General features: G+C 54.9%; 1 protein-coding gene across 2 annotated transcripts in view; it reads left to right on the top strand.

Annotated features, from left to right (window-relative positions):
* The window catches only part of LOC101952357 (interleukin-6 receptor subunit beta-like), a 28,266-nt gene extending 19,135 nt beyond the window's left edge, over positions 1 to 9,131 (top strand). The window contains exons 10-17 of one of the 2 annotated variants that reach the window (XM_042841530.2): positions 1,614 to 1,836; positions 2,403 to 2,585; positions 3,228 to 3,329; positions 3,937 to 4,083; positions 4,171 to 4,311; positions 4,788 to 4,884; positions 6,054 to 6,135; positions 7,556 to 9,131. In XM_042841530.2, the coding sequence (XP_042697464.2) occupies positions 1,614 to 1,836; positions 2,403 to 2,585; positions 3,228 to 3,329; positions 3,937 to 4,083; positions 4,171 to 4,311; positions 4,788 to 4,884; positions 6,054 to 6,135; positions 7,556 to 8,125 (1,545 nt within the window). In that variant the 3' untranslated portion in view covers positions 8,126 to 9,131. Of the gene's footprint in view, positions 1 to 1,613; positions 1,837 to 2,291; positions 2,586 to 3,227; positions 3,330 to 3,936; positions 4,084 to 4,170; positions 4,312 to 4,787; positions 4,885 to 6,053; positions 6,136 to 7,555 lie in introns of both variants that reach the window. The other variant, XM_042841529.2, reaches the window with a different exon arrangement.
* Positions 9,132 to 23,356: the final 14,225 nt, after the last annotated feature.

Below are 23,356 nucleotides of genomic sequence, written 5' to 3'. Positions count from 1 at the left end.
TTAAAACAAACAAAAGGAAGTATTTTTTTCACAAAACGCACAGTCAACCTGTGGAACTCCTTGCCAGAGGATGTTGTGAAGGCCAAGACTATAACAGGGTTCAAAAAAGTATTAGATAAATTCTTGGAGTATAGGTCCATTAATGGCTATTAGCCAGGACGGGCAGGGATGGTGTCCCTAGTCTCTGTTTGCCAGAAGCTAGGAATGGACGACAGGGGATGGATCACTTGATGATTACCTGTTCTGTTCATTCCCTCTGGGGCATTGGCCACTGTCGGAAGACAGGATACTGGGCTAGATGGACCTTTGGTCTGACCCAGTATGGCCGCTCTTATGTTCTTATGAGAACTGCCCCAAAATAATTCCTGTTTGAACTAGACCCCATCTTAAAAAAAAAAATCTTCCCTTGATTTAAAAATTGTCACTGATGGAGAATGCCCCATGACCCTTGGTAATTGTTCCAGTGGTTAATTAACCTCACCGTTAAACATTTACACCTTATGTTCAGTCTGAATCTGTCTAGCTTCAACTTGGAGCCATCGGATCTGGTTACACTTGTATCTGCTAGGTTGATAATGGGCTCGTCAAATATCTGTTCCCTGTGTAGCTATTTATAGCCTGTGATCAAGTCACCCCTTCTCTGTTAAGCTAACTAGATAGACTCAAGGAGCTCAGTTGCTATCAGGCAGGTTTTCTTATCCTTTAATCATTCTTGTGGTTCTTCACTGAACCCGTTCGGATTTATCCTTATCCTTCTTCACTTGTGGAATCCAGAATTGGCCACACTGTGCCCGCAGCGGTCGCACCAGTGCCAATACAGAGGTAAAACCGCCTCTCTGCTCCTATTCGAGATTCCCCTGTTTATGCATCCAAGGGTCTCATTAGCTCAGTTCAGCCAGTTATCGTCCATGACCTCAGTCTCTTTCAGAGTCCCTGCTCCCCAGGAGAGAGCCCCCGTGTGGTAAATAGGGCCGACATCCTTTGTTCCTAGGTGTCCACGTTTACATGCAGCCGTATTAAAACACATATTGTTTGCTTGCGCCCTGCCTACCGACCGATCTAGATTGTTCAGTGTCAGTGATCTGCCCTCTTCATTACTGAATACGCCCCCAGTCCTAGAGTCAGCTGCAAACTTCATCAGTGATGATTTTATGTTCTCGGCCAGGTCATCGACCAACATGTTTAAATAGCGTCGGGCCAAGGACTGATCCCTGCAGGACCCCACTAGAAACGCACCCGCTTGATGATTCCCTGTTTGCATTGATGTTGGAGCTGCTGGGCAATGAAATATCAGACTGTTTTGTTTGGGATTGGTTGGTTTGTTGTTCCCAGAAAAAAGGGTTTTCCTTGATTAAAATGGGCATTTTTGCAAAATTTTTCCATTTTTGTCCAAAAAAACCTACTCCTGCTCCTAGCTTGCAGCTTTTCATCGAGAATCTGAGACTCAAGAGGGTTATTTAATGAAAACATGTTTCGTGGTGGGGGAAAGTCAATTCTCAGTCAGTTCTACTGTGTCCTTCTTTCAGTCCAGTCCTAGCAGGAGAGCTCAGCCATCCCTGTCTCCCCCTGTCTAAGTCCTGCACTGCCGTGAGGCTTAGCTTTCTCCCTCACAGCCCCTGCAGCCAAAGGAAGCCAACGGCAGGATCCTGACCTACAGTCTCCGCTGGCAGCGAAGGGGGGAGCCGGCTGTCCTGCTGGCATGCCTCACCCGCTCCCTGCAGTGCGCTCTGGAGCTGCCGGCCTCCGAGGAGCACATCTTCTTCCTCACCGCCAGCAATTCTGTGGGCGAGTCCCCCGCTAGCAAGCTGTTGATCCCGGCCGTGCAGGCCCAAGCAGGTTAGGCCCAGCCTGATCTCTGCGCCCCAAGCACGGGTCTCACTCCCAAGGCAGAACTCAGCAGGGTGGAGTGGTGGCCTGGCCGGCCCTTGGTTGTGCAGGGGGACGCGGGAGGAGTTCTGTGCCAGGCGGGGTGAGGGGGATCAGGCACTTATCACTATGTGAGGGCGGCTCCCAACCAGACGGGAGCACTGTGGCATTGGGTTCCCACGCGGGGGCGAAGCCCATAATGGGACCCCAGCTGGGGAAGTCTGAGCTGCACCCCCGGCAATGGGATGATACAATGGGGAGTCCCACTAGTGCACTGCCCTCTTGGAGCATGTGTGCACAGCATGGCCCCACAGCACAATGGATGCTTGGGAGCCCCCAGGGACCCTGTTGGCTCCATCTCTCCCCACCCAGGCAGAGGGACCACAAGGGAGGCATTGCGCCACCTGACCCGAGTTCCCCTTCAGCACAGGGTCTGGGGGGAGAGAGGCAAACTGTCCTTCCCCCACAGCAACGTGGGCACCCGAAGCCCAGCCCTGGGCGTGCCTCGCTCTCCACTATCCCCGGTCTCCTTTCAGTGCCGCCGCTGCTGCCACTCCTGGTCTCTCCGGCGAGCAACCGCAGCCTCCTCCTGCAGTGGGATCCCCCTGGCTTCGCCGCAGCAGCCTATGTCTTCGAGTGGGGCCGGGCGTCTGAGAACCGGGGGCAGAACAGCAGCTGGCGCTACGAGCCGGGGAACATCAGCAGGGCGGTCCTGGCAGGTGAGTGATTACAGAAGCGACAGAGCGGGGGGAGGGGAAGGGGGAAACTGAGGCAGGACCCCCTCCACGTTCCTAGTTAGGACTTCACATCAGACCTAGTGTCGTGAACAAGCCCCTGCAGGGCGCTCTCAGTGCACACGGCACTGAGCCAATGAGAGGTGGGTCTTTGTCCTCCTCTAGTAACTGAGGAGGATAAGAACCTACTACTGCTCCTAGCTTGCAGAGTTACTCCTCTAGCTCCGGGGTTATGGGCTCAGGCTTTTAGTACTGAGGTTGGATAGCCAGGCAAGGCGGGAGTATAGGAATTACCAGCTGGGAACAGGCAAGTCCAATGATAGGTGATGCTGAGGGCTTCATAGACATCGTGCGGGGGGTTGATTCCTTCCTGATCCTGTATGGTGATCAGTGGATACCCTGAAGCATGTGGGTTGGGTCGTCTTGTCAGATGTGCTCCCGCTTAGAGAAATGTCCGTTTGTTTGTTTGGACCCACCTTGCCCCAACGCTCTCCTGCAGCCTCCCACCCCATAGGGGACTGCAGCGGGAAGCAGGGAGGGTATGCTTTCGGGTGCACGTCCCCTGGGGCTGTGATGCGGAAGAGACGGGAGGTTGCACCATCGCTTGTCCCTGTCATGTCCCCGCAGAGGCAATTGAGCCGGGATATCTCTACAGCCTGACACTCTTTGCCCTGAGCGACGGAGCCGTCCAGGCTGCAGGCTCTACAAGCACTTACTCCAAGCAGATCGGTAAGTGCCGAGTGTTTGGGGCAGACGCAGCCAGATCGCTTCCATCCCTAGGAGAAACCTGGCAGCGCTCCAGCCCGTGATGTGGGAAAGGGCGCAGGGGCCACTGAAGAGTGCCAGTGGCTTTGCTGGGGAAGCATTAGTCTAGTATGAAGATTAGCAGAGACCGTTGTGTCTCCTGGTGAGCTCATATCTTCCCCTCTCTCCCTGAAACCAGAGGGTGGTTTGGGGAGCTCCTAGGAGACTTGGAGTTGAGGACTTCTGGTTTCTGTCGGTGTGGAAGCCTTCATTCCTGAAAGGAGGAGGGAGTGGGGCCTAGTGGTTAGGACAGGACTCCTGGGTTCTATTCCCAGCTCTGCTACTGACCTGCTGCATGGCCTTGGACAGGTCACATTGCTGCTCTAGGCCTCCATTTCCCCACCTGTAAAATGGGCATTGATAGAGTTGTGGGGAGGGATGGAAAGGGTTAATATTTGTGGCAGGCTTTGAAATCCTTCTGATGAAAAGCCTAAAATACGCAGCTGTGAATGAAGGGAGAGGGGACCTCCGCGTTGGGTGCCTGGGATGGGGCTGGTTAACCCTTTCCTCGCCACCCCCTCTGTGGTTGCAGCTCCATTCCGTGCCCCAACGCTGCATCCCACCCGTGTCTGGCCATCCCAGGTGGAGGTGCAGTGGGAGGAGGTCCCATTGGAGGAGCAAGGCGGCTTCATCCGGAACTACACCATCTCCTACGAGGAGCAGGGAAAAGACGCCCAGGGTAAGGCACCAACTGGCTTTGTGCTCCATGCTGGCCGGGCCTGGGCTCACCCGCTGGGTCTGAACAGCGGCATCTCCTGTCTTACAGCCGTGGTGGTGAACGGCTCCGTCCGTCGCTATCTCATCGCGGGCCTGGCTCCTGACTCCGTGGTGAGGGTGGGCATCTCCATCAGCAACGACGGGGGAAGCACGCAGGGCTCTGTCCTCTCCATCAGAACCAGAAGCCTTGGTGAGGAAAGTAGAGAACCGGGCGCTATGCCCTGGCCTGGGGGTGCTGGGGGTTCTTCAGGCACTGAAATGAGATGGCAGAGACCCGCTTGGGCACATCTAGCCTGTCCCTTGGCCAGAGTAGGATGGATTCCTACCAACACCTGCTCCAACCAAGCTACTGGTCCTCTCCCCCTTGGGGTGAGCATCTCCCCATAAGCCAGAGTTTCCAGGCTTCCTAAGGCTTGAGATCAGTCTCTCTGTTTTGCATCAGATACATTCACAAGGCCTGTGTCTCCGCTGCCTTGCACGGGCGCAAAGGATCATGCGGGGCAGCGGCGAATGGGAGACAGTCCCTGTGGGCTGCTGTAGGTCTTGGGCTGTCCCTGGGCAAACCCCTAGCGCCAGCTGGGGGGCTGCAGCGCAGGCTCCCAAGGACTCTTGCTCGTGGGTCCCCAGTGGCTTTGCACCTAAAACCTTTCCCTGCTTTCTTTCCAGACGATGGGAAGGTCGAACTGTTGCTGTCCTCCCTGTGCGTGGGGCTAGTCGTCCTGCTCATCACGGCCGCTCTGGCCTGCGTCCTCAAGCACCCTCTGTACGTATGTTTGTGAGTCCCATCCCGGCCACCCTTCTGAGTGTCAGTGGGTGAGGGTGATGTGTCGTGTCCCCCCCACCTCCCGTTGGATCCTGTAAGCTAAGGAGGGTCAGGTCTGGTTAGTACTTGGATGGGGGACCACCAAGGAACACCTAAGTTCTATACTGCAAGGAAGTGGTGTTTGAGAAGAGAGCGCCCCCTACCACATTGCTGAGTCAGCGTGGGGCTGGGGAGGGTGATGGGTAACTCAGTGAAGGATGCTTGTCATGCTGAGACGGCCCTAAGCCCCATCCCCCAGCATGGCGGTAGGGAGTGCAACGCAGGATCTGTCCTGTTGATGAGAATTTACACTCAACCCCTGGAGGGCTTTCCGCCGCGAATGGCACTTCCTGCCAAGGAGATTTTAGCCCTGGTGTCCTACGTCCCCTTCCGCCTCCCGATTGTTCCTGCAGCTCTAGCTGGACACAACATTCCTCTCCGCTCCTTGTCCCGAGCGGCAGGATAGGGGCGCCAGGTGCCGTTAAAAACCCGCCTCGTTCCCCTAGAGGGGACTGGCAGCATCCTAGACGTCAGAGCTGGAAGAGACTGACGAGGTCCCACCCTGCCCATCTCCCAGCCAGGGCGGGATTCGTCCCCTCGCGGCAGGTTGCCAAGCCCAGAGATCTGCATCTGAGTGGTAGGTACAGGAATTCCTGGGCAGAGTTTGCCGAGTCCTCCGGGATGGGAAGTGCTCCAGTAGAAATGTGGACTCCCAGTTCTTTTCCTACCTACGAAAGGGCCTTCATCTTTCCCTTTAAAACACGTAGCGTCCCTGCGAGCTTAGCATTCCCTTCAGGACTCCTACGAGAGCTTTGGGGCAACCAAAGCGAGTCCGTTCCCAGAATCCTTCACCCTGAGCCCGGTGCATCCTGGGACAGGACTTGGGGAGGTTAGTCAATGCCGTAGGCATCCCTAGGCCATGCAGACATGATCAGCAAAGCTCAGACTGTTGATTTCAATGAGCGCTGGACCAGCCCCCTAGTCTGGTACCTCCGGATCCAGTGTCAGGGCCTTAGTTAAGGAGCCGCCAGTCCCTGGGGAGACCATGCTAGTCGCAAGAACGTAGAGAGAGGCGTTTCCCTCCTCGGCGTGGTCATCTCAGTACCAATGCTGGGTCTCGTCCTCTACAGAATACAGGGCTGCCTGTGGCCGCAAGTCCCCGACCCTGCTAAAAGCCACCTGGCTAGCTGGCTGCCACAGAAAATGTGGCTGGTGAGTACACGTTTTTCTGCACAGAGATATGGTGGGTGTGTGTGTTAGCTGCCCCTCTGCTCCCGGCAGGAAGTTGCTGATTAACCGAAAGTTGCCAATAAGACAGAGGAAGGTCCCTGGTGTGGGGCAGTGCTGGGGAAGTCCACAAGGAGCTGGGTGCTGGGGGCCTGCAGGGCTGCACGCTAACAAAAAATAGTGTTAGTAAGTGGCTAGGCAGGTGCTAATATCCAGATCCCTTGAACGTGAAAGCCGGGGGGTCAGGCTCTGTCCCCAGCCAAATGTTGCTAATAACTGAAAATTGCCAATATGAGGATTGCTAATAGCTGGCTACACCTGTCCGCTACCCCCCTCCCTGCCCAAGGGTTTCCTGCTCCTTACGCTGGGAATTGGTCACTGTCTCCTGCAAATATACTGGGAGCAGACTGTAAGCTTCTCCCTCCACCCGCCCCACCCAGTGCCGTAAGAGCTGGAGGTCATGTCTCCAAGGAGCACAGAGAGAAGGCGGGAGTGGAATGGAGAGAGACAACCCAGGCTGGGAGATCTCCGGGCCTCTGCCAGGTTCCCAGTCACACCGAGCCACTCTCCCCACCCTTTCCACGGGACAAGAAAACACCCTTCCCCAGTGACTTGACATCTCAGAGTGCTGCACATCCAGGAACGATGCCCATCGTCTAACTGCCCCACTGCTGCTCTCTCGCTGCGCTAAGCCCCTTAAACTTAGCAATGTGTCTCCTGCCCCCCAAGGTCTGAAAGGTGCCCGGGTTTTCTCTGCAGGGATGCACCAAATTCAGCTGTGCTCCCAGTCTGCTTGCCAGCCACCCATTCCCTGGGCCCTTCCTTTGTGTGCCATTGGCTGGCACCATCATGTTACTGGGGGGTGGAAGGGGCACCTGTAATTTACCCGCTGGCTGCCGCAGTCATAGGGCACCAGCTGCTGTGCGCATTACTAGCGCTGGGGGGCATGTTTATGGCAGATAGTAAATTCACTGAAAAAATGTATTTGGGAGACAGCGAAATGACGTGTGAATTTCGGTTGAATTCAGCAGATAGTTTCGGCTGGAAAAACAAAATGAAGGGGGAGGAATTAAACCAGTTTGGCCATTTTGCTTTTTGTTTCCAAACGGCATTTTTCTTTTGAAATTTTGCTAACTTTTTTTTTTTTAAAAGGCGGGTGAAAAATACCCCAAAATGACCTGCCCCAAAAAACTGCGGGGGGGGGGGGAACGAAATTGTTCAGAGTCAAACAGAACATTTTAGTTCGACCCAAAATGAATTTGTTTGTTTCAGTGAGAAAAACCCCAAATAATTCAGTTTCGAATCAGACCAAACCATTTCCTTTCTGTGAAGGGGGGGCATCTGCCCCAAACCAAAAAAATCAATGATTCGTTCAGCTCTCCATGTAACCTCCTCTCCCTTGCAGGACTTGGGGAACTTCCCAGTGCAGCAGAGCAAGGAGCAGAGAGTGGGGTATCCCGACTTCCCGTTCCGGGGGGTCTCGGGAATCATCTGTGGCCAGCAGGAGGAGATGATGATGTGCAAGTCCTTCCTGGAAAGCACCTGGACACCAGAGGTCTCTAGCGCTGGAGATAAATACAGGCAGCCTCTCCAGACCATCTTCCTCCAGGGAGACGTGACCACCCCAGACCATTCCCAGGCAAGACGCCAAAGCAAGGTGGAATATTCCACAGTGATCGTCTGGGCATATCCCGGTGATGCACCACCAAGCTCTACTGCTCCCTGGCCCCAACCTACCCCTCAGAGCCCAGAGAGCTCTGGTCCCAGCCGGGAGCCTGGCTGGAAGATCTGCTTCCAAAGCCCATCCTGTGAGCCCCTGGATGGGTCATGCTGGCGATGCAGCCAACAGCAGGATGGAGGGCCCGCTTCCTTGGGGGCATTTCCGCTCCTGAGGACCCTGGTTGTGGAGGGATCTGGAGACCTCCAGCCTAACGGAGATCACCCTGCGGGCGCGCTCAGCTCAGTGACGCCCTAACGGCCTCTGGAGAGAGACCTCCTCTCCCGGGGCATGCGTCCGAATGAGGGAGGGCAATAAGGAGTCTCACTCCACCAGGCAGAGGGGTGGGACGTCAAGCAGAGCCCAGTTCCCCTGGGGGTGGGAGTGAGAGCCCTGCTGGTAAAAACACAGCCTTAATGAAACCGGGGAAGGAGTCATGTTGGCCTGGATCTCCAGGCAATAGTCACGGGCGCAGGGAGGCGTTCCTCTTCCCCCGCCTCTGCCGGCTTTTCCCCGTGCTTAGCCAGCCCGGGCCAATCCTTTCCCGCCAGTGCAGCCTGCTGATCCGTGTGTGTCGTGTCGCTCTCTGTGCCTGAGCCTCGGCCGAGCTGAGCGTCTCCCAGGCCCTGGCTACGGAGCCTGGGTCCTGCTCTGGAGAGTCACGCTCAGTGACGTCAAGCGAGACAGCGACCGTCCAGCTAACAAGTCCTGCCAGTGTGTTTAGAGGCCTCCCGTCCCTCTTGCTACATGCTACAAGCTCTACAAGTTCGGCAACACAGAACACGGTGAGCGCCCCTGGAGGGCCTACAAACTATTTAAAGGGATACGCCTCTATTTCTATACGTTCCGTGTCTTCAATAACCCGCAATCAATTGAACTGCCAGCGCTTTGCTTGGAAGCCCAGCCAACCTCACTGGCGGGGAGCATTTGCTGACCGGCGCAGGATTCAACTGGACTCCTTTATGGAGCTTTTGCGCCGAATTTCTCGTGAGCTTTGCTATTTGTGGGTGCTTACGACTTACTGACTCCCCCCAGCCCCAGGGGTGCAGTCTGCATTTAAAACCGAGTGCGCATCGTGCAGATACGTGCTATGGAACAATTAAGCCGTGCATGTTTGCTGCTCTGTGTTATGTCTGGTTTGGATGGGGATTGGATTGTGTTTTATTGTAACTGTTTGCTCAGCACCAAAATCTTTGGCGAGGGGGGGGGGGGGGGCACGTGTACTAATTTTACCCCCAGTTATTAAACCTCTAGAGGAAGCCGATCTCTTGCATTGTTCCCCCTCCTGTTTTCTGGGAGGCCGTGGGTTTCAAATCCCACTTTAGACCTCCCCTCAGCCAGGCCGGTACTCCTACTTATCCCACTATCCTCTCAGTGCGACCTTGTGCTGTTTATAGACACCTGTTGTGTCTCAGCCTCTCCTGCCCTTGTGAGCGCTGCAGGGCAGGGAGTATGTGTTGGTTATGTAAGTACAGCGCCTAGCGCAAAGGGGCTGGGGCCTCTTGGTCTATGCCAATACAAGGAATTACAGTGGGCGGCTGGTCCCAGGTGCAGAGACATCCTCTCCGATTAAGCCTCTCTCTGCGGCATCCTTTGAAACCCAGTGGAGCCTGGAGTTACCCCCTTCCCTTGCAACTTGTGTCACCACTCACACCCATGCAAAGACGCTGTAAATTGTGAGTGTGGGTGGAGAACGCTGAGCGTGGGGTGTTCTGCACCCGCCTTGCCCGGGTGGTGTGACAGTACGAGCTGCAGGGGACCGGGAGGTTTGGACTAGTTTGTTCTCACGTGGTGGGTCGGGAAGCTGCCCCAGGGGAGATGAGCTGTCAGCTTCGACCCTCTGAAGACTGAATTCATTCAGTTCTGCTTAAGTGACTTGCTCCAGGTCACACAGCAAATCGGCTACGTCTACACTGCAAAGAACACCCCCCGCCCCCGCTCCAGGTCAACTGACTCTGGCTTAGGCTACAAGGAGAGGTGTAGACATTCCCGCTTGGGCTGGAGCCTGGGCTCTGAAACCTCAGGAGTCAGGGCGGAGTTTAAGCACCCAGGCCGCGGCCCGAGCGGGAACGTCTACACTACTTCTAGCCCCACTGCACGAGTCAATCAAGCTGGGCTCTGAGCCTTGGTGCCAGAGGGCGGGGGGAGGGGTTCTTTGCAGTGTAAACGTCCCCCAGCTGGGACTAAAATTGGAGCATCCCGTCTCCCAGGCCTGCGCGTCAGTGAGGAAGCAGAACTGCCCCGATTGAGAAGAATGAAAATGTGTGTCAGTCATTATAAAGGGGAGGTGGGGCTAAGCCAAGCGTATCCCAGGACGATCCCGCCTTTGGGGAATCGGGCAATGCCCTTATACAGAGCCGAGGTGGCTGCGGTTAAAGGGGAACCCCAGGAAACTGCAGGTAGGTCTGCAGCTACTGCAGGGAGCAAGAAGGGTCCTGCGGGGGCATGTGAGGAACTAGGTCTCCAGGCAGGGGGGCCTGGCAGAGACCCTGCCCAAGCAGGGAAGAAACGGGAAAGGCCAGCTGGGCCGAGGACTGACTTTCTGGGTTGATCAAGTGAAACACTGAACTGCGTGGGGGCTAGTGCGCCTGTGTGGCTCACTGGCCTCAATGAGGGGACCCCTTGTGGCAGAGGGGAAAGTAAGCCGCTACGGTCCTGTACATGCTGGCAAGAGCCGGTACGGCGTGCCGGACCGGACCGGCTTCCCCAGGGGTGATTTAAAGGGCCAAGGGCTCCAGCCGCTGCAGGGAGCTCCGGGCCCTTTAAATCCGCGCCGGAGCCCTGCGGCCTGGGGGTAGCAGCGGCAGGGCTCCCGCAGTCATTTAAAGGGTCCGGAGCTCTGCGGCAGCTGGAACCCTGGGCCCTTTAATTCGCCCCTGAGCCTCGGGGCTCCCAGCCGTCTCTGCAGCTGGTCGCTCCAGGGTGATTTAAAGGCCCTGGGGCTCCAGCTGTGGAGGGAAGCCCCAGGGCCTTTAAATCTTGAAAGGCACCTTGTCTTCTGGTTTAAGCCACGCCTCTTCTGGTTGCGGCCACGCCCCCGCTCAGGACTCCGGCACCCCTGCCTCGTGGGGAATGTTTGAACCACCCCGGCGCTGTGGATTCTTAAAGGGCCCCAAAGAGGAGGGGAAACAGGAGCAGAGTGCCATAGAGCGACCCCCGCCCGCAAGGGGGTACGTGGGAGGCAGCTGCCCCTGTTACAGTCCCGCCAGTAGCGGAGCAGGGCCTTCTTTAGAGGGAAGGGCTGGTCTTGGGATTACGGTAACGGCTCGGACTGCAGGAGCTCTGGCTTCAGTCCCTGGCTCTGATGCTGACTCTGTGACCTTGGGCAAGTCACTTCAACAGGAGTGAATGAATTCAGTAGCCAGAGGGTCGGACGTGCTGGTCCCTTTAGCCATTAAACATGAGTCAGAAGCAGTCTAAACATACTTAATCCTGCCTCAGGCTGGGAGGATGGACCGCCTGAGCTCCCTTTCAGCCCTACTCCGTTTGTGTGATTCTGTGTGCCAACACACTAGGCCAACGCTCCCTGCCTCAGTTTCCCCATCTGTAAAACGGGGCCAACAAGCCTTCCTTTCCCTTTGTCGGTCTTGTCTATTTTGATTGTCGGCTCTTTGGGGCAGGGACTGTCTCTCGCTCTGTGGCTGTGCAGCCCCGATCTCGGATGGGGGCCTCGTAACACTGCCGTAACACAACTCACGAACCGCAAAGAATTCCATTAGCTAAACAGAGGAAGGTCAGAGCGTAGTTGATACCAAACAAGAGTCACTTGTTTAAACACAAATCCCCCCCCATGCAAATGAATTATTTAGAAAACACCTAACTATAAACCCCAAAGAAAAGAAAGTCGGGGGGGAAGATGCAACCAAAGGAGTGACTCACTTCCTCCGGGGCCGGGCGTGAGACACTTCCAAGCGCGGGTCGTGCTGCCGTGGAGGGAAAAGGACAGACGGTTGCCTCCAGTTACAACAATCCTTGTGGCTCTGCATTGTGTGACAGCAAAGAATCCAGGCTTTCGAGCCAGGAACCTCAGCTGTGAAGGCCTTTGGCAGGGACAAGGCCGAGCGAACAGGGAAACAATTAAACAGGGGAACAAAACAGCTCTGAAGAGGAGAGCGAAAATTAATTAAAAGGCAGTGTGGGGGGAGAGAGAGCATATAGATTGACGGTTCGATTCAATGGGCTTTATAAGAAGGGTGAAAATCGGTCCCCAACAGCTGTGCTGCAGAAACTGTACGGGACCCAGCGGCCGTGGCTCGGGCACCCGTCCCCTGAGGAGCACTAGCATGTAGGAGTTGTTATAGTAGCACTGAAGGGCTCAGGGCCCAGCTGTGCTAGGTGCGGTACGTCTGTATTAAGGGTCTGTCTACGCTTGGAGTGGAGCATGTGACTCCCAGCACCAGGAGGCAGATTCCCGCTCACTCTTAGCCCACTAGCTTGCTAAAGGCAGAACCTAGCCGCATGGGCAGCAGGTGGGACTCGCCCTCCCACCCCGGTTCAACTAGCCCATCATGTAGCCGTGCTGCCGCGGCTTTATGCTGTTTTTAGCCAGCATGGCTCCTAGAGCTGGGACTCGCGGGTAGACACCCAGTGAGACCGTTCCAGCACCCAGGCGCTTACACGCTAAATAGACCAGACACAGGCTGGGAGAAGGGGGTACGGATCTTCCCTGTTTTGCAGATGGGGGACCGAGGCGGCCATGTAGGGAGAACGTGGCTGATTGTAGGTATGGCTGCATCCCTTCTGCTCATGCCAATGGGTACACGAAGTAGCGTGGGTGAAGTTGTGGATGTGACACGGAATGGCACAGGTAACAGCTGCTCAGCAAGGAGGCATCTAGCTAGGAACTTGACAGCTGTTGGGATGCAGCATACCACAGCAGCAGTGGGAACAGAACTGACCCTTCTGGTCCAAAGAGCCCAGGCACTAGTCATTTGAGCTAACGGAGAATCGTCATGACCTGCTTGCAGTATAGGGCGTATGACACACTCCATTCAGATTACATACAGCAGAGGGCAGTGGTGCAAATGCACACATATTGTAATATTTGCACAAAGGTCATTTTTCAGTGGAGCGATGCAATATAAACCAGTTGGTCTGGGACTCAAACCTTTGCCGTTTCCCTGGTAAAGCAGAGCTGCAAACCGGCTAACGGCAGGAAATGCAAGAAGCGCGCGCTGGGATTTTCCATCCTTGCTTCGCTCCAGCTTACGTTTTCACCCACCTGCCCTTTATTGAGTCACTCTCACAGACCTTGGGAGGCAGGCCAGTCCTCGCTTACAGACAACCCCCCAACCTGAAGCAAATACTCACCAGCAACTACACACCACACCACGGAAACACCAACCCAGGATCCAATCCCTGTAGCAAACCTCGTTGCCTACTCTGTTCCCATATCTACTCTGTCGACACCATCAGAGGACCCAACCAGATCCGCCACACCATCAAGGGCTCATTCACCTGCACATCCACTAATGTTATATATGCCATCATGTGCCAGCAATGCCCCTCTGCCATGTACATTGGCCAAACCGGACAGTCCCTCCGCAAAAGAATAAATGGGCACAAATCGGACATCAGGAATGGTAACATACATAAGCCAGTAAGTGAACACTTCAATCTCCCTGGTCATTCTATTACAGATTTAAAAGTCACTATCATTGAACAAAAAAACTTCAGAAACAGACTTCAAAGAGAAACAGCAGAACTAAAATTCATTTGCAAATTTAACACCATTAATCTGGGCTTGAATAGGGACTGGGAGTGGCTGGCTCATTACAGAAGCAGCGTTTCCTCTCCTGGAATTGACACCTCCTCATCCATTATTGGGAGTGGACTACATCCACCCTGATTGAATTGGCCCTATCAACACTGATTCTCCACTTGCGAAGTAACTCCCTGCTCTCCATGTGTCAGTATCTAATGCCGGCGTCTGTAACTTTCGCTCTACGCATCCGAAGAAGTGAGATCTTTGGGAACTCAAAATCACTAGTCTTGTTTGAAAATCATGGCCCTGCTTTAAGGCCTATCTCATAGAACTGGAAGGGACCCCGAAAAGTCATCAAGTCCAACCCCCTGCCTTCACTAGCAGGACCAGGTACTGATTTTGCACCCCAGATTCCTAAGTGGCCCCCTCAAGGATTGAACTCACAACCCTGGGTTTGTGCTCAAACCACTGAGCTATCCGGCATAATCCTGTTAAATGCCATCATATGCTTAAACCCCTTGTTGAGTCAGGTCCATAGGCACGTTATGGGAGGAGCTGATTTGCATGCCAACTGGATACCTGCTTTGTGCATGCAGTTCTCCAATGGGTGCAGGGCGGAGGCCATTTTGCATGTCTTTCAAAACCCGAGCAGTACTTAGCAACAGTACACTGCCTTTCCTGACCGGATGTTCTCGGATATCGGCTTTGTTGTATTATTTTTAATCCGGCAACCAAAGGGTTCATCACGTCTGCGCCTGGAGCACGAGAGACCGTTTGCTCAACGGGCGCCTGCTGCCTTTCTCGGCGCGGTCCCTAGGAAACAGACAAAACGGCACACGTTGTTCCAGCGAAACAAAGTACGACACATTGTTCCAGCGAATGTTCTAGCCTGCACTTGTGGCTAATTATTCTAGAGAACAGCTTGCGAGCCTCTGCTAGCGGGAAGGGTAGGGATGCGTCAGTACGCAGCAGCTGTCATGGTGGCTGCGAGGAGAATGTGTTGGAGAAATTCGCAGCCTAGGAAAACAGAGACATTTTTCTGTAGAAAGAAATTGCCTGCAGTTTTTGGTTCTTAACCTTCCCCCAGGTCTGCGGGCCCTGTCTGGGCCTGGTTTACAGCTCTGGATCTAAGGGCCTTTGGCATGACAGCCTGCACGAAAAGGTTCTAACGTTCCTTGTGTATTTTGACAGTAAGCTCTCTGGGGGCAGGGGCTAGCCCTGTGGGGCCTGAGATTGGTTTGGTCCCATAGAGCAGTGGTTCTCAACCAGGGGTAAGCGTACTCCTGGGGGTACGCAGAGGTCTCCCAGGGGGTAGATCAACTCATCTAGATCAGTGTTTCTCCACCTGGGGGTTGTGATCCCCCAGAGGGTGGTGCAACAGGTTTAGGGGGGTCGCACGTGCAGGGCCGGCGTTAGGGGGTGGCAAGCAGGGCCGTTGCTCAGGGCCCCACATCCCACAGAGGCCCCCCGAAGCGAAGTTACATGCTTCAGCCCCGGGCGGGGCAGGCTTCAGCCAAGGCTCACAGGCGGAAGTCTCACGCTGAACTGCGAGCACAATATTTGTATTCCAGTCGATTGATTTTCTACTGATACGGTGAAAACGAGGAAGTCAGCCGTTGTTCAGTGCCCGGGTGGCTGTGACCCTTTTTATTCTTAAGCCTGATTTTGTCAGCAAGCCGTTTGGAAGGGAGGTGGAACTGGAGCGACGCCTGACAAATCAGACTCCTGAAAGGGGGCCGGGCGTCTGGAAAGGTGGAGAGCCGCTGCTCTAGAAGCTCCTCCGCTACACATAATAAGCATGAAACTGACCTAGACTACTTTACACACACACATTGTTTGCAGCCCTGCATCGGCCATAGGTCAGCCTGGCCTAGATTTCATGCCCGGCCGGAGAGGTTTGTAGGGGAAATGCAGCCACAGCAGCATTAGCTCACTATGCGCTAGTCACCAGGTCAGTTGTTTTATCCCGTTCCGTTCAGTGCCCCAATAAACCCAGCTTTCCGCAGCCATGGCAGCCGTTCCGACGTTCCTGAGTCTCATTGAAATGGGATTTAGAGTTCAGAGAGCCACAGGGGCCATCGAACGCTGCAAAATCACCACCCGTGGCAGCAAGTCAGAGCTCGGGTCAACAAGGACAAGTGCAGGGTCCTGCACTTAGGACGGAGGAATCCCATGCAGTGCTACAGACTAGGGACCGAATGGCTAGGTAGCAGTTCTGCAGAAAAGGACCTAGGGGTTACAGTGGATGAGAAGCTGGATGTGAGTCGACAGTGTGCTCTTGTTGCCAAGAAGGCTAACGGCATTCTGGGCTGTATAAGTAGGGGTATTGCCAGCAGATCGAGGGACATGATCGTTCCCCTCTATTTGACATTGGTGAGGCCTCATCTGGAATACTGTGTCCAGTTTTGGGCCCCACACTACAAGAAGGATGTGGAAAAATTGGAAGCACATGACTTATGAGGAGAGGCTGAGGGAACTGGGATTGTTTAGTCTGCAGAAGAGAAGAGTGAGGGGGGATTTGATAGCTGCTTTCAAGTACCTGAAAGGGGGTTCCAAAGAGGATGGATCTAGACTGTTCTCAGTGGTACCTGATGACAGAACAAGGAGTAATGGTCTCAAGTTGCAGTGGGGGAGGTTTAGGTTGCATATTAGGAAACACTATTTCACTAGGAGGGTGGTGAAGCACTGGAATGGGTTCCCTAGGGAGGTGATGGAATCTCCTTCCTTAGAGGTTTTTAAGGCCCGGCTTGACAAAGCCCTGGCTGGGATGATTTAGGTGGGGACTGGTCCTGCTTTGAGCAGGGGGTTGGACTAGATACCTCCTGAGGTCCCTTCCAACCCTGAGATTCTAACCTATGATTCTATGATTTGGGCTCGGGGGGAATGAAAACAGCAGTGTAGACGTTCGGGCTGGGGCTGGATTCTGGGCGAGGAGCCCTCCACTCTCGCTGGGTTCCAGAAGCCAGGCTCCAGCCGCAGCCCAAACGGTTATTTTTACCCTCCATGGTGTGAGCCGAGTCAGCTGACCTGGGCTCTGAGACTCTTTTTTGGGGGTGTGCTGTGTCGAGGTCCCCGAATGGGACTTAGCCTCCCAAGCCACTAAAGGGCTTTTGCAAATGTTCCCCATAATGCCTTTCATTTGTAGATGCCAAACTGCTCGGCTAACTCGCAACTGGCCAACTGTTTCTGCAATGCAAGGATCCCCTGTGCCTGTCAAATCCGGCCACCGCTGGGGCAGAACGGGGCACACAGCCGCGACGCAAGACAGAAAGTGAAGAACGCAAAGGCTATCACGTCCATTTGAAACTGCCGGCCCGCCGTACAGCCCGGTTAGCCTTGGCTACAGCCATCACACACCCGTTAGCCAAAACACACGCCCTCTCCTACTACGATCCTAAGTCAGCAATGCAGCAGAGCACGTCCTGTAATGCTGTTAGCCGGGAGACCGGTGAGCAGAGGTGACTCGGGGGGTAAGGTGACCAGACAGCAAGTGTGAAAAATCTGGATGGGATGGGGGGGTAATAGGCACCTATATAAGACAAAGCCCCAAATATCGGGACTGTCCCTATAAAACCGGGACAGCTGGTCACCCTACGGGTGGGCCTCATGCTTTCATTCATAGGGTCTTGCCTTGCCAGTCATGAAAATGGGAGGGCCAATGGTTTGATGCCAATCCTGGACTGGTTTCTCCCGCTGCAGTTCTGCTGTTCTGACACCGGAGGGCAACAGAGCTTCAGCTTCTCATTGTTCTCAATTCAAAACCCCAAAGTGACCCTACCTAGTCCTGCTCCTTTCCTGGGCCTTTGTGCCAAGCCCTGCCCTGCTCCCTTCGAGCCATTAAAGCCCTGCCTGGGTTCCGCAGCGCCATCCCCTTTCGGCCAGTCTTGTTCTAGGACCTGTCTCAAAAAAGCCCGAGTTTCCCCCTGTTAATGGGATTTCACATCATTAAATCATAGGGATTATTTACTGGTCTCGCGCCTCGGAAACCTGCCCCTCCGCCCCCGCTTCTGCCAACACTCCCTTCCCAGCCATTAACTGGCACTACCCCTCTTAGATTGAAGTATTAAGGTCCGATGCACCTGACCTTTTTTACCTCCTGTTCCAAGAACCACGGAAGACGACGCTATTGGGAAGAAATTAGATTCGAACATAAATAATGATTTCACACCCTTTGCTTTGTGCGTCTGAGAGCCCTTTGCATAGCGTCAGTTTTGCTGAATCTCCAGGATAGATACTTAGTTCCTCGGGTTCCCCTCTGTCCTGGGAGGGGCGGCGGGGGGGGGGGGGAAGGGAGGTTCATGGAGCAACAGAAGGAGCAAAATCTTGATTGAAACTAGGCGAATGTAGCCGTAGAATCACCAGAAATGACAGGCGGCCTCCGGGACAGAAAGGGAGCGTTCCACGCACGTGGAGGTGTAAACCACTGGACAGCGTCCCCCCGTCCCCCCCCCACAGCGGGTGTAAACCTATTCCAGCTGCAGCCAGAGGCTGGATCTTCAGCTTAGCCAGGAGAGACTCACGTTTTCGACAGACCCAGCTTTGTCAGGGACTCCCCCGGGGCAGACCCCTGGGCCACACAGCCCTGTCCGCTTAATTATGAATTGAAATGGACAAGGCGGGAAAGAAAACAGCTTGGGGCAAAGCCCTCCCCGGTATAAATCAGAGGCGTAACGGGCTCGACAGCGGGGATGAATTTGGCTTATTAAGTGCTGCATTTCTGAGCAGCTGCTGCCGCCTTCGACTGGCTGTTGTAGCCAGCTGCCGGGTAATAAGACGTGGCCACTTGGATGATGGGGTCTGTTTCAGGATCTGTTACAGATCCCAGCTCACGGCCCCTCTGTCTGCATCAACAAATAATGGTGAGTACCTGTGGGGCTCCCTTGGATTTTAAATGCCCTGATAGGGCAAATATTTAAGACCCCGCTCCTGCAATGAGCTCTCTGCAAAGTCCCACTGCTTGCAATGGGCTCCAGGTGGGGGCAGTGGGCTGCCAGTGCAGAGCTCATAGCAGGCCTGGGGCTAGGGTTGCTCCGAATGTCGGCTCCGCAGCTCCCATTGGCCAGGAACCGCAACCAATGGGAGCTGCGGGGGCAGTGCCTGCAGGCGCGAGGGCAGCGCAGAGAGCCTCCCTGGCCATCCATGTGTCTAAGGGCTGCAGGGATCTGGCGTCCGCGAACCACAGTAAGTGCCGCTGGGACCCTGCACCCCAACCCACTGCCCCAGGCCCGAGCCCTTTCCTGTGCCCAAACTCCCTCCCAAAGCCCTCACCCCCCTTCCACACCCCAACCCACTGTCCCAGCCTGGAGTCCTCTCCCGGAGCCTGCACCCTCCCTTGCACTCCAACCTCCTACCCCAGCCCAGAGCCCCCTCCTTCACCCCAAACCCCTCATCCCCGGCCCCGCCCCAGAACCCACACTGCCAGCTGGAGCCCTCACCCCCCCCCCCATATCCCAACCCCCTGCCCCAGCCCAGTGAAGGTGGTGGAGAGCGAGCGATGGAGGGAGGGGGGGATGGAGCAAGCAGGGGCGGGGCCTTGGAGAAGGGGCGGGGCAGAGCCTCAGGGGCGTTTGGTTTTGTGCGATTAGAAAGTTGGCAACCCCTGCTAGGTCCTGAGTCACTAGAATGGAAACACTCCTTGGAAATAAGGCTGGGATTCTCCAAGGACCCATGGGACTCACCCGGCAGCATCCTGATTAGAGGAACAGATTTACAGGCCGGGCCTTGCCTGGCTCGTCCGCTCTTTGCAGCTCTCCACCCATCCCTTCACCGGCCTTGGTTGCAAGCTGTGAGCACCACGTGCGCTGCGGGTTCTCGGCTGCACCACCTCCCTCTAGGCAAATCAGCTGGGTGCTGGGAAGAAAAGCGGCACTATTTTGTTTGTTTAACTGCACCCAGGCTAAGCAAACAAGCCAGGGACATGGCAGGATCCACTTCATTTCCGGTAGAGAACAGGGCTGGCTAGAGAATTTAGCAGGAGCACGTCAGGTTTCTTGCAGGAGATCTTGGTATGTTACAGCCGCGTTTCTGCTCGGCGCAAGGGCCTGTTAGCAATTCTGATGCCCATTAAGGCTGCTCGATGGCTTAGTAATATTTGATGTCTATACGGAGCCTTTTCTGCCAAAGGACCCTGCCCCGCAAGCCCCTTTGCGGGCAGAGCTCCCGCTGGAGGCTTGCTCATCATGCCCCGCAAAGAGACAGCGCCGCTCAGCTGTAGCCGCTCCGGCCAGAGGCCACCAACTTGCACATTGCACCACACGTGGGTGCAGGGAAAGGTTTGGGCCGAGGAGAGCAGGGGAACCCCCTGTCCTCCTGGAAAGTGATCTTGGATCTTCAATATCTGCACAGAGCAGGCCGAGGGCTCAGCGGCCTAGAAGGCCACCTAGAATAAGGGGCGTGACGCTCACTTTACCAGCCTTGGAGGGATCAGCTGGGTGAGGCTGGTGGGGTTTGATCCTGTCTTTCCAGGGAGTCTATAGAGATTTCAGGGCTGCTCAGATCACAGAGCCACTGTCCAGTCACTTCAAATGTCTCAGGGCACTGGAGGAGCTGGGGGAACCGGTATTAGGGAAGGGGATTCCAGGGTTAATACTACAGCCCGATGGGGACCTAAGGGCTAGCAGAGCTGCTAGAGAGATCTCGGGGAGCTTAGTGCCAGATGAGAGAAAAGGTTAGTTTAAATACCCAGGAAACATTCCCCTGCCCCCCCGCAAACACCTTCCTATTGAAACCATGTCTCCTTTTCACCCTCCCTTCCCCTAGGCCATGCATGGCATCTTGCTAGCTGCAGATGCTGCCCCAGCCGGAGCTGGATCAGGGACTGGACAAAGCACTGACCACGGGGTCACCAGGCCAGTTGAGAAACGGCCCTTTAAAGAAGCGGCGAGGAGAGCGGCCATGCTGGACTCACTGCCTTTCTCGGGGGGGGGGGGGAAGGGGGGAGACTTGGCTGCCCACTGCCAGCACCCAGGGATGTCTACACCGCAGCTGGGAGCGAGCCTCAGCTCCAGCCACCCCGCCACCCGCGCCTAGATGCAGTGTAGACATCCCCACAGGCATCTGGGTAACCACCCCGCCCTGTGCCATGTGCTGACTTACGCGGCATTCTGAGGGCGGCACGGCTGTCACACGCATGGCAGCACACATTACACCCCACCAAGGAAAGAAACACGGCGTGGTTACCTAACGAACGCCCAGGGCTGGCTGCCAGCTAAGTGGCCCTGCCTCTCCCAGGGGCTCTATGGGCCAGCTCCTCCCACAGAAAGACCTCAAGTGAGGAAAGCAAATGGGCAAGAATCTAAGCTCTTAGCAGCTGGCAAGGGGGTAGTTACACGCCTAGAGAGATGGCAAGGCTTTGTAGATGGGGGTCCATGCCCTGGGAGGGGCAGCAGGAAGTCTCCAAGGAAAGGGAGGCGCTGCTCTCGACTTGGTACTAGCGAGGGTTGTGGCACTAGTGAACAAACGGCTGGAAGTGCAAAGTCCAATGTGACGCTCCTGCTTTGTGCCACCCCCGGCAGCGGGGATGCAGAGCACGCAGCCGAATACTTGGCTGACCTACTGGCTGGGGAAGCCATCGGAGGCTGAATCCCAGCCCCTGATCCTGCAGCGGCCTCCAGACAAGCCGGTCGCTGCCCTCGCACAGCGCCCCAGGGAAGTCAGGGGGGCCCCCACGCCTGCTTGGTGCTCATTGCAGGATGGGGGCTTAGAAGAGGGGCAGAGGGAGGACATGCTGTAGGACTTCACAGGCCTGGCTTTGCACCTTGCACGGCCATTCCCACTAGTGCAACATGAGTGCAAAACACAATGGGCACGGCTTACACCTGCTGCGCACCCACTTTGCCCGGTGGGAATGACTGCGCAGGGTGCAGAGCACTGCAGAATCACGCCCACTATCTTTAGGCCTCAAGCCTGCAACCCAAGTCAATGAATCCTGCAACCAGCCCTTGAGCTCCCGTGGGTTCGCACTATCATCAACGGGGCTCCTTCCGCCCAGGTCGATTACATTGTAAAAGCCGGGCCTCGGAGTGTGTGTCCAGTGAATGGCACCTTCCAGGATGGCAGGGAGCAGTTATATTTCTCTCCTTAAACCCCGGGGCATCCTGCAAGAGGTTCCAGGCCTGCTGGCTTCCCACAATGACCGTGAACATCCTCTACAAGCCAGCCATGAAGTATGTAAACAAACTGGATTGGTAGCTATCATCTGGGTGGTTTCTACATTATTATTACATTTCCTTCAGTTTCTAACCAGGAATTAGTCCTGGGGTCTGGGCCTTTCCTACACAGCTGAAGCAAACAAAATGCAACCGACATGATAAATGCAATATAAACAACCAGCACCGTAAGAATCGAATGTTTTATGTAGCCCTGGCACGCTAGACTTTTGCCTTCACTGTTTTAATGTTTGCATTGTTTGAGTTTTCCATTGCAGGCTTTGTCCCCATCTCTAGGCTAACGTCTGTGCCCTGCTACCTAGATTCAAAGAATTTAGATTCATAGATTTTAAGGCCAGAAGAGACGTTAGATCATCTAATCTTGTACAACACAGGCGGGCCATAGATTTTCTCCCAGTTATCCCCGCACTGACCCCTAACATCTCTTCCTGGCATCCAGTCTTGATTTGAAGACATCAAGAGGCAGCGAATCCATCACTTCCCTTGGAAGTTTGTTCCAGTGGTAGGGTGACCAGACAGCAAGTGTGGAAAATCAGGACGGGGGTGGAGGGTAATAGGAGCCTATGTAAGAAAAAGACCCAAAAATCGGGACTGTCCCTGCAAAATCGGGACATCTGGTCACCCTATCCAGTGGTTAGTTGTCCACACTGTTCAAAATTCATGCCTCAGTTCTGATTTGAATTTGTCTGGCTTTAACTGCCAGCCCTTGCTTCTTGTGATGCCTTTCTCTGCTAGGTGACAGATCCCCAGGATTGTTCTCCCCGGGCGGTACTTATACACGGTAATCAAGTCACTTCTCAGTCATCTTCATGGTAAGCTAAACAGACTGAGCTCCTTAAATCTCTCCACATCAGGCGTTTGCTCCAGCCCTCGGATCATTTTTGTGGCTCTTCTCTGCCCCTCTCCAATTTTTCAACCTCTGTTTCGAACGGAGGAGACCAGAACTGGATATGGCATTTCTGCCTCGGTCTCGCCAGCGCTGCGTACAAAGGGCAAATCCCCTCCCACCTCACGCCTCCCGTCTTTATCCCTCCAAGGGTGGTAGAAGCTTTTTTAGCCACAGCAATTTAGAGCTGGGGAAGACCTATTATAAGAACATAAGAGCGGCCATATTGGGTCAGACCAAGGGTCCATCTAGCCCAGTGTCCTGTCTTCCGACAGTGGCCAGTGCCCCAGAGGGAATGAACAGAACAGGTACTCATCAAGTGATCCATCCCCTGTCGTCCATTCCCAACTTCTGGCAAAGAGGCTAAGGACACCAGCCAAATGGGTGTCACCAGGAGTCATGGGATGAAATTGAGCACAGGGGAAACTGGGGATAAGCCACAGGAAAAAAATGTCCTAATGCTGAAATCAAGCAGGCAGCAGAATCATCTCCCAAGGGAAGCATCAAGAACCCCATCGCTGGAGTCATTTAACAATTCTCTGGACAGAGCGCTCTGGAATACAGTACTCCGGAGGGAACGGTCCTGCACAGGCCCAGGGGCCGGGCATGATGGGATTTGCCCTCCCAGCTCAAGACCATGGCCCATCAAGTCCAGGGTCTTGCATATTTGCGATGCTTCTTTTCCATCTCCAGTTTCTATGAAGTCATCTCGTCCTCCCTTTCGCAGGCCC

Source organism: Chrysemys picta, chromosome 25 (genome assembly GCF_011386835.1).
Source record: "Chrysemys picta bellii isolate R12L10 chromosome 25, ASM1138683v2, whole genome shotgun sequence".
In the NCBI taxonomy this organism is placed as follows: domain Eukaryota; kingdom Metazoa; phylum Chordata; order Testudines; family Emydidae; genus Chrysemys; species Chrysemys picta.
This window is presented reverse-complemented; position numbering and strand designations above follow the sequence as displayed.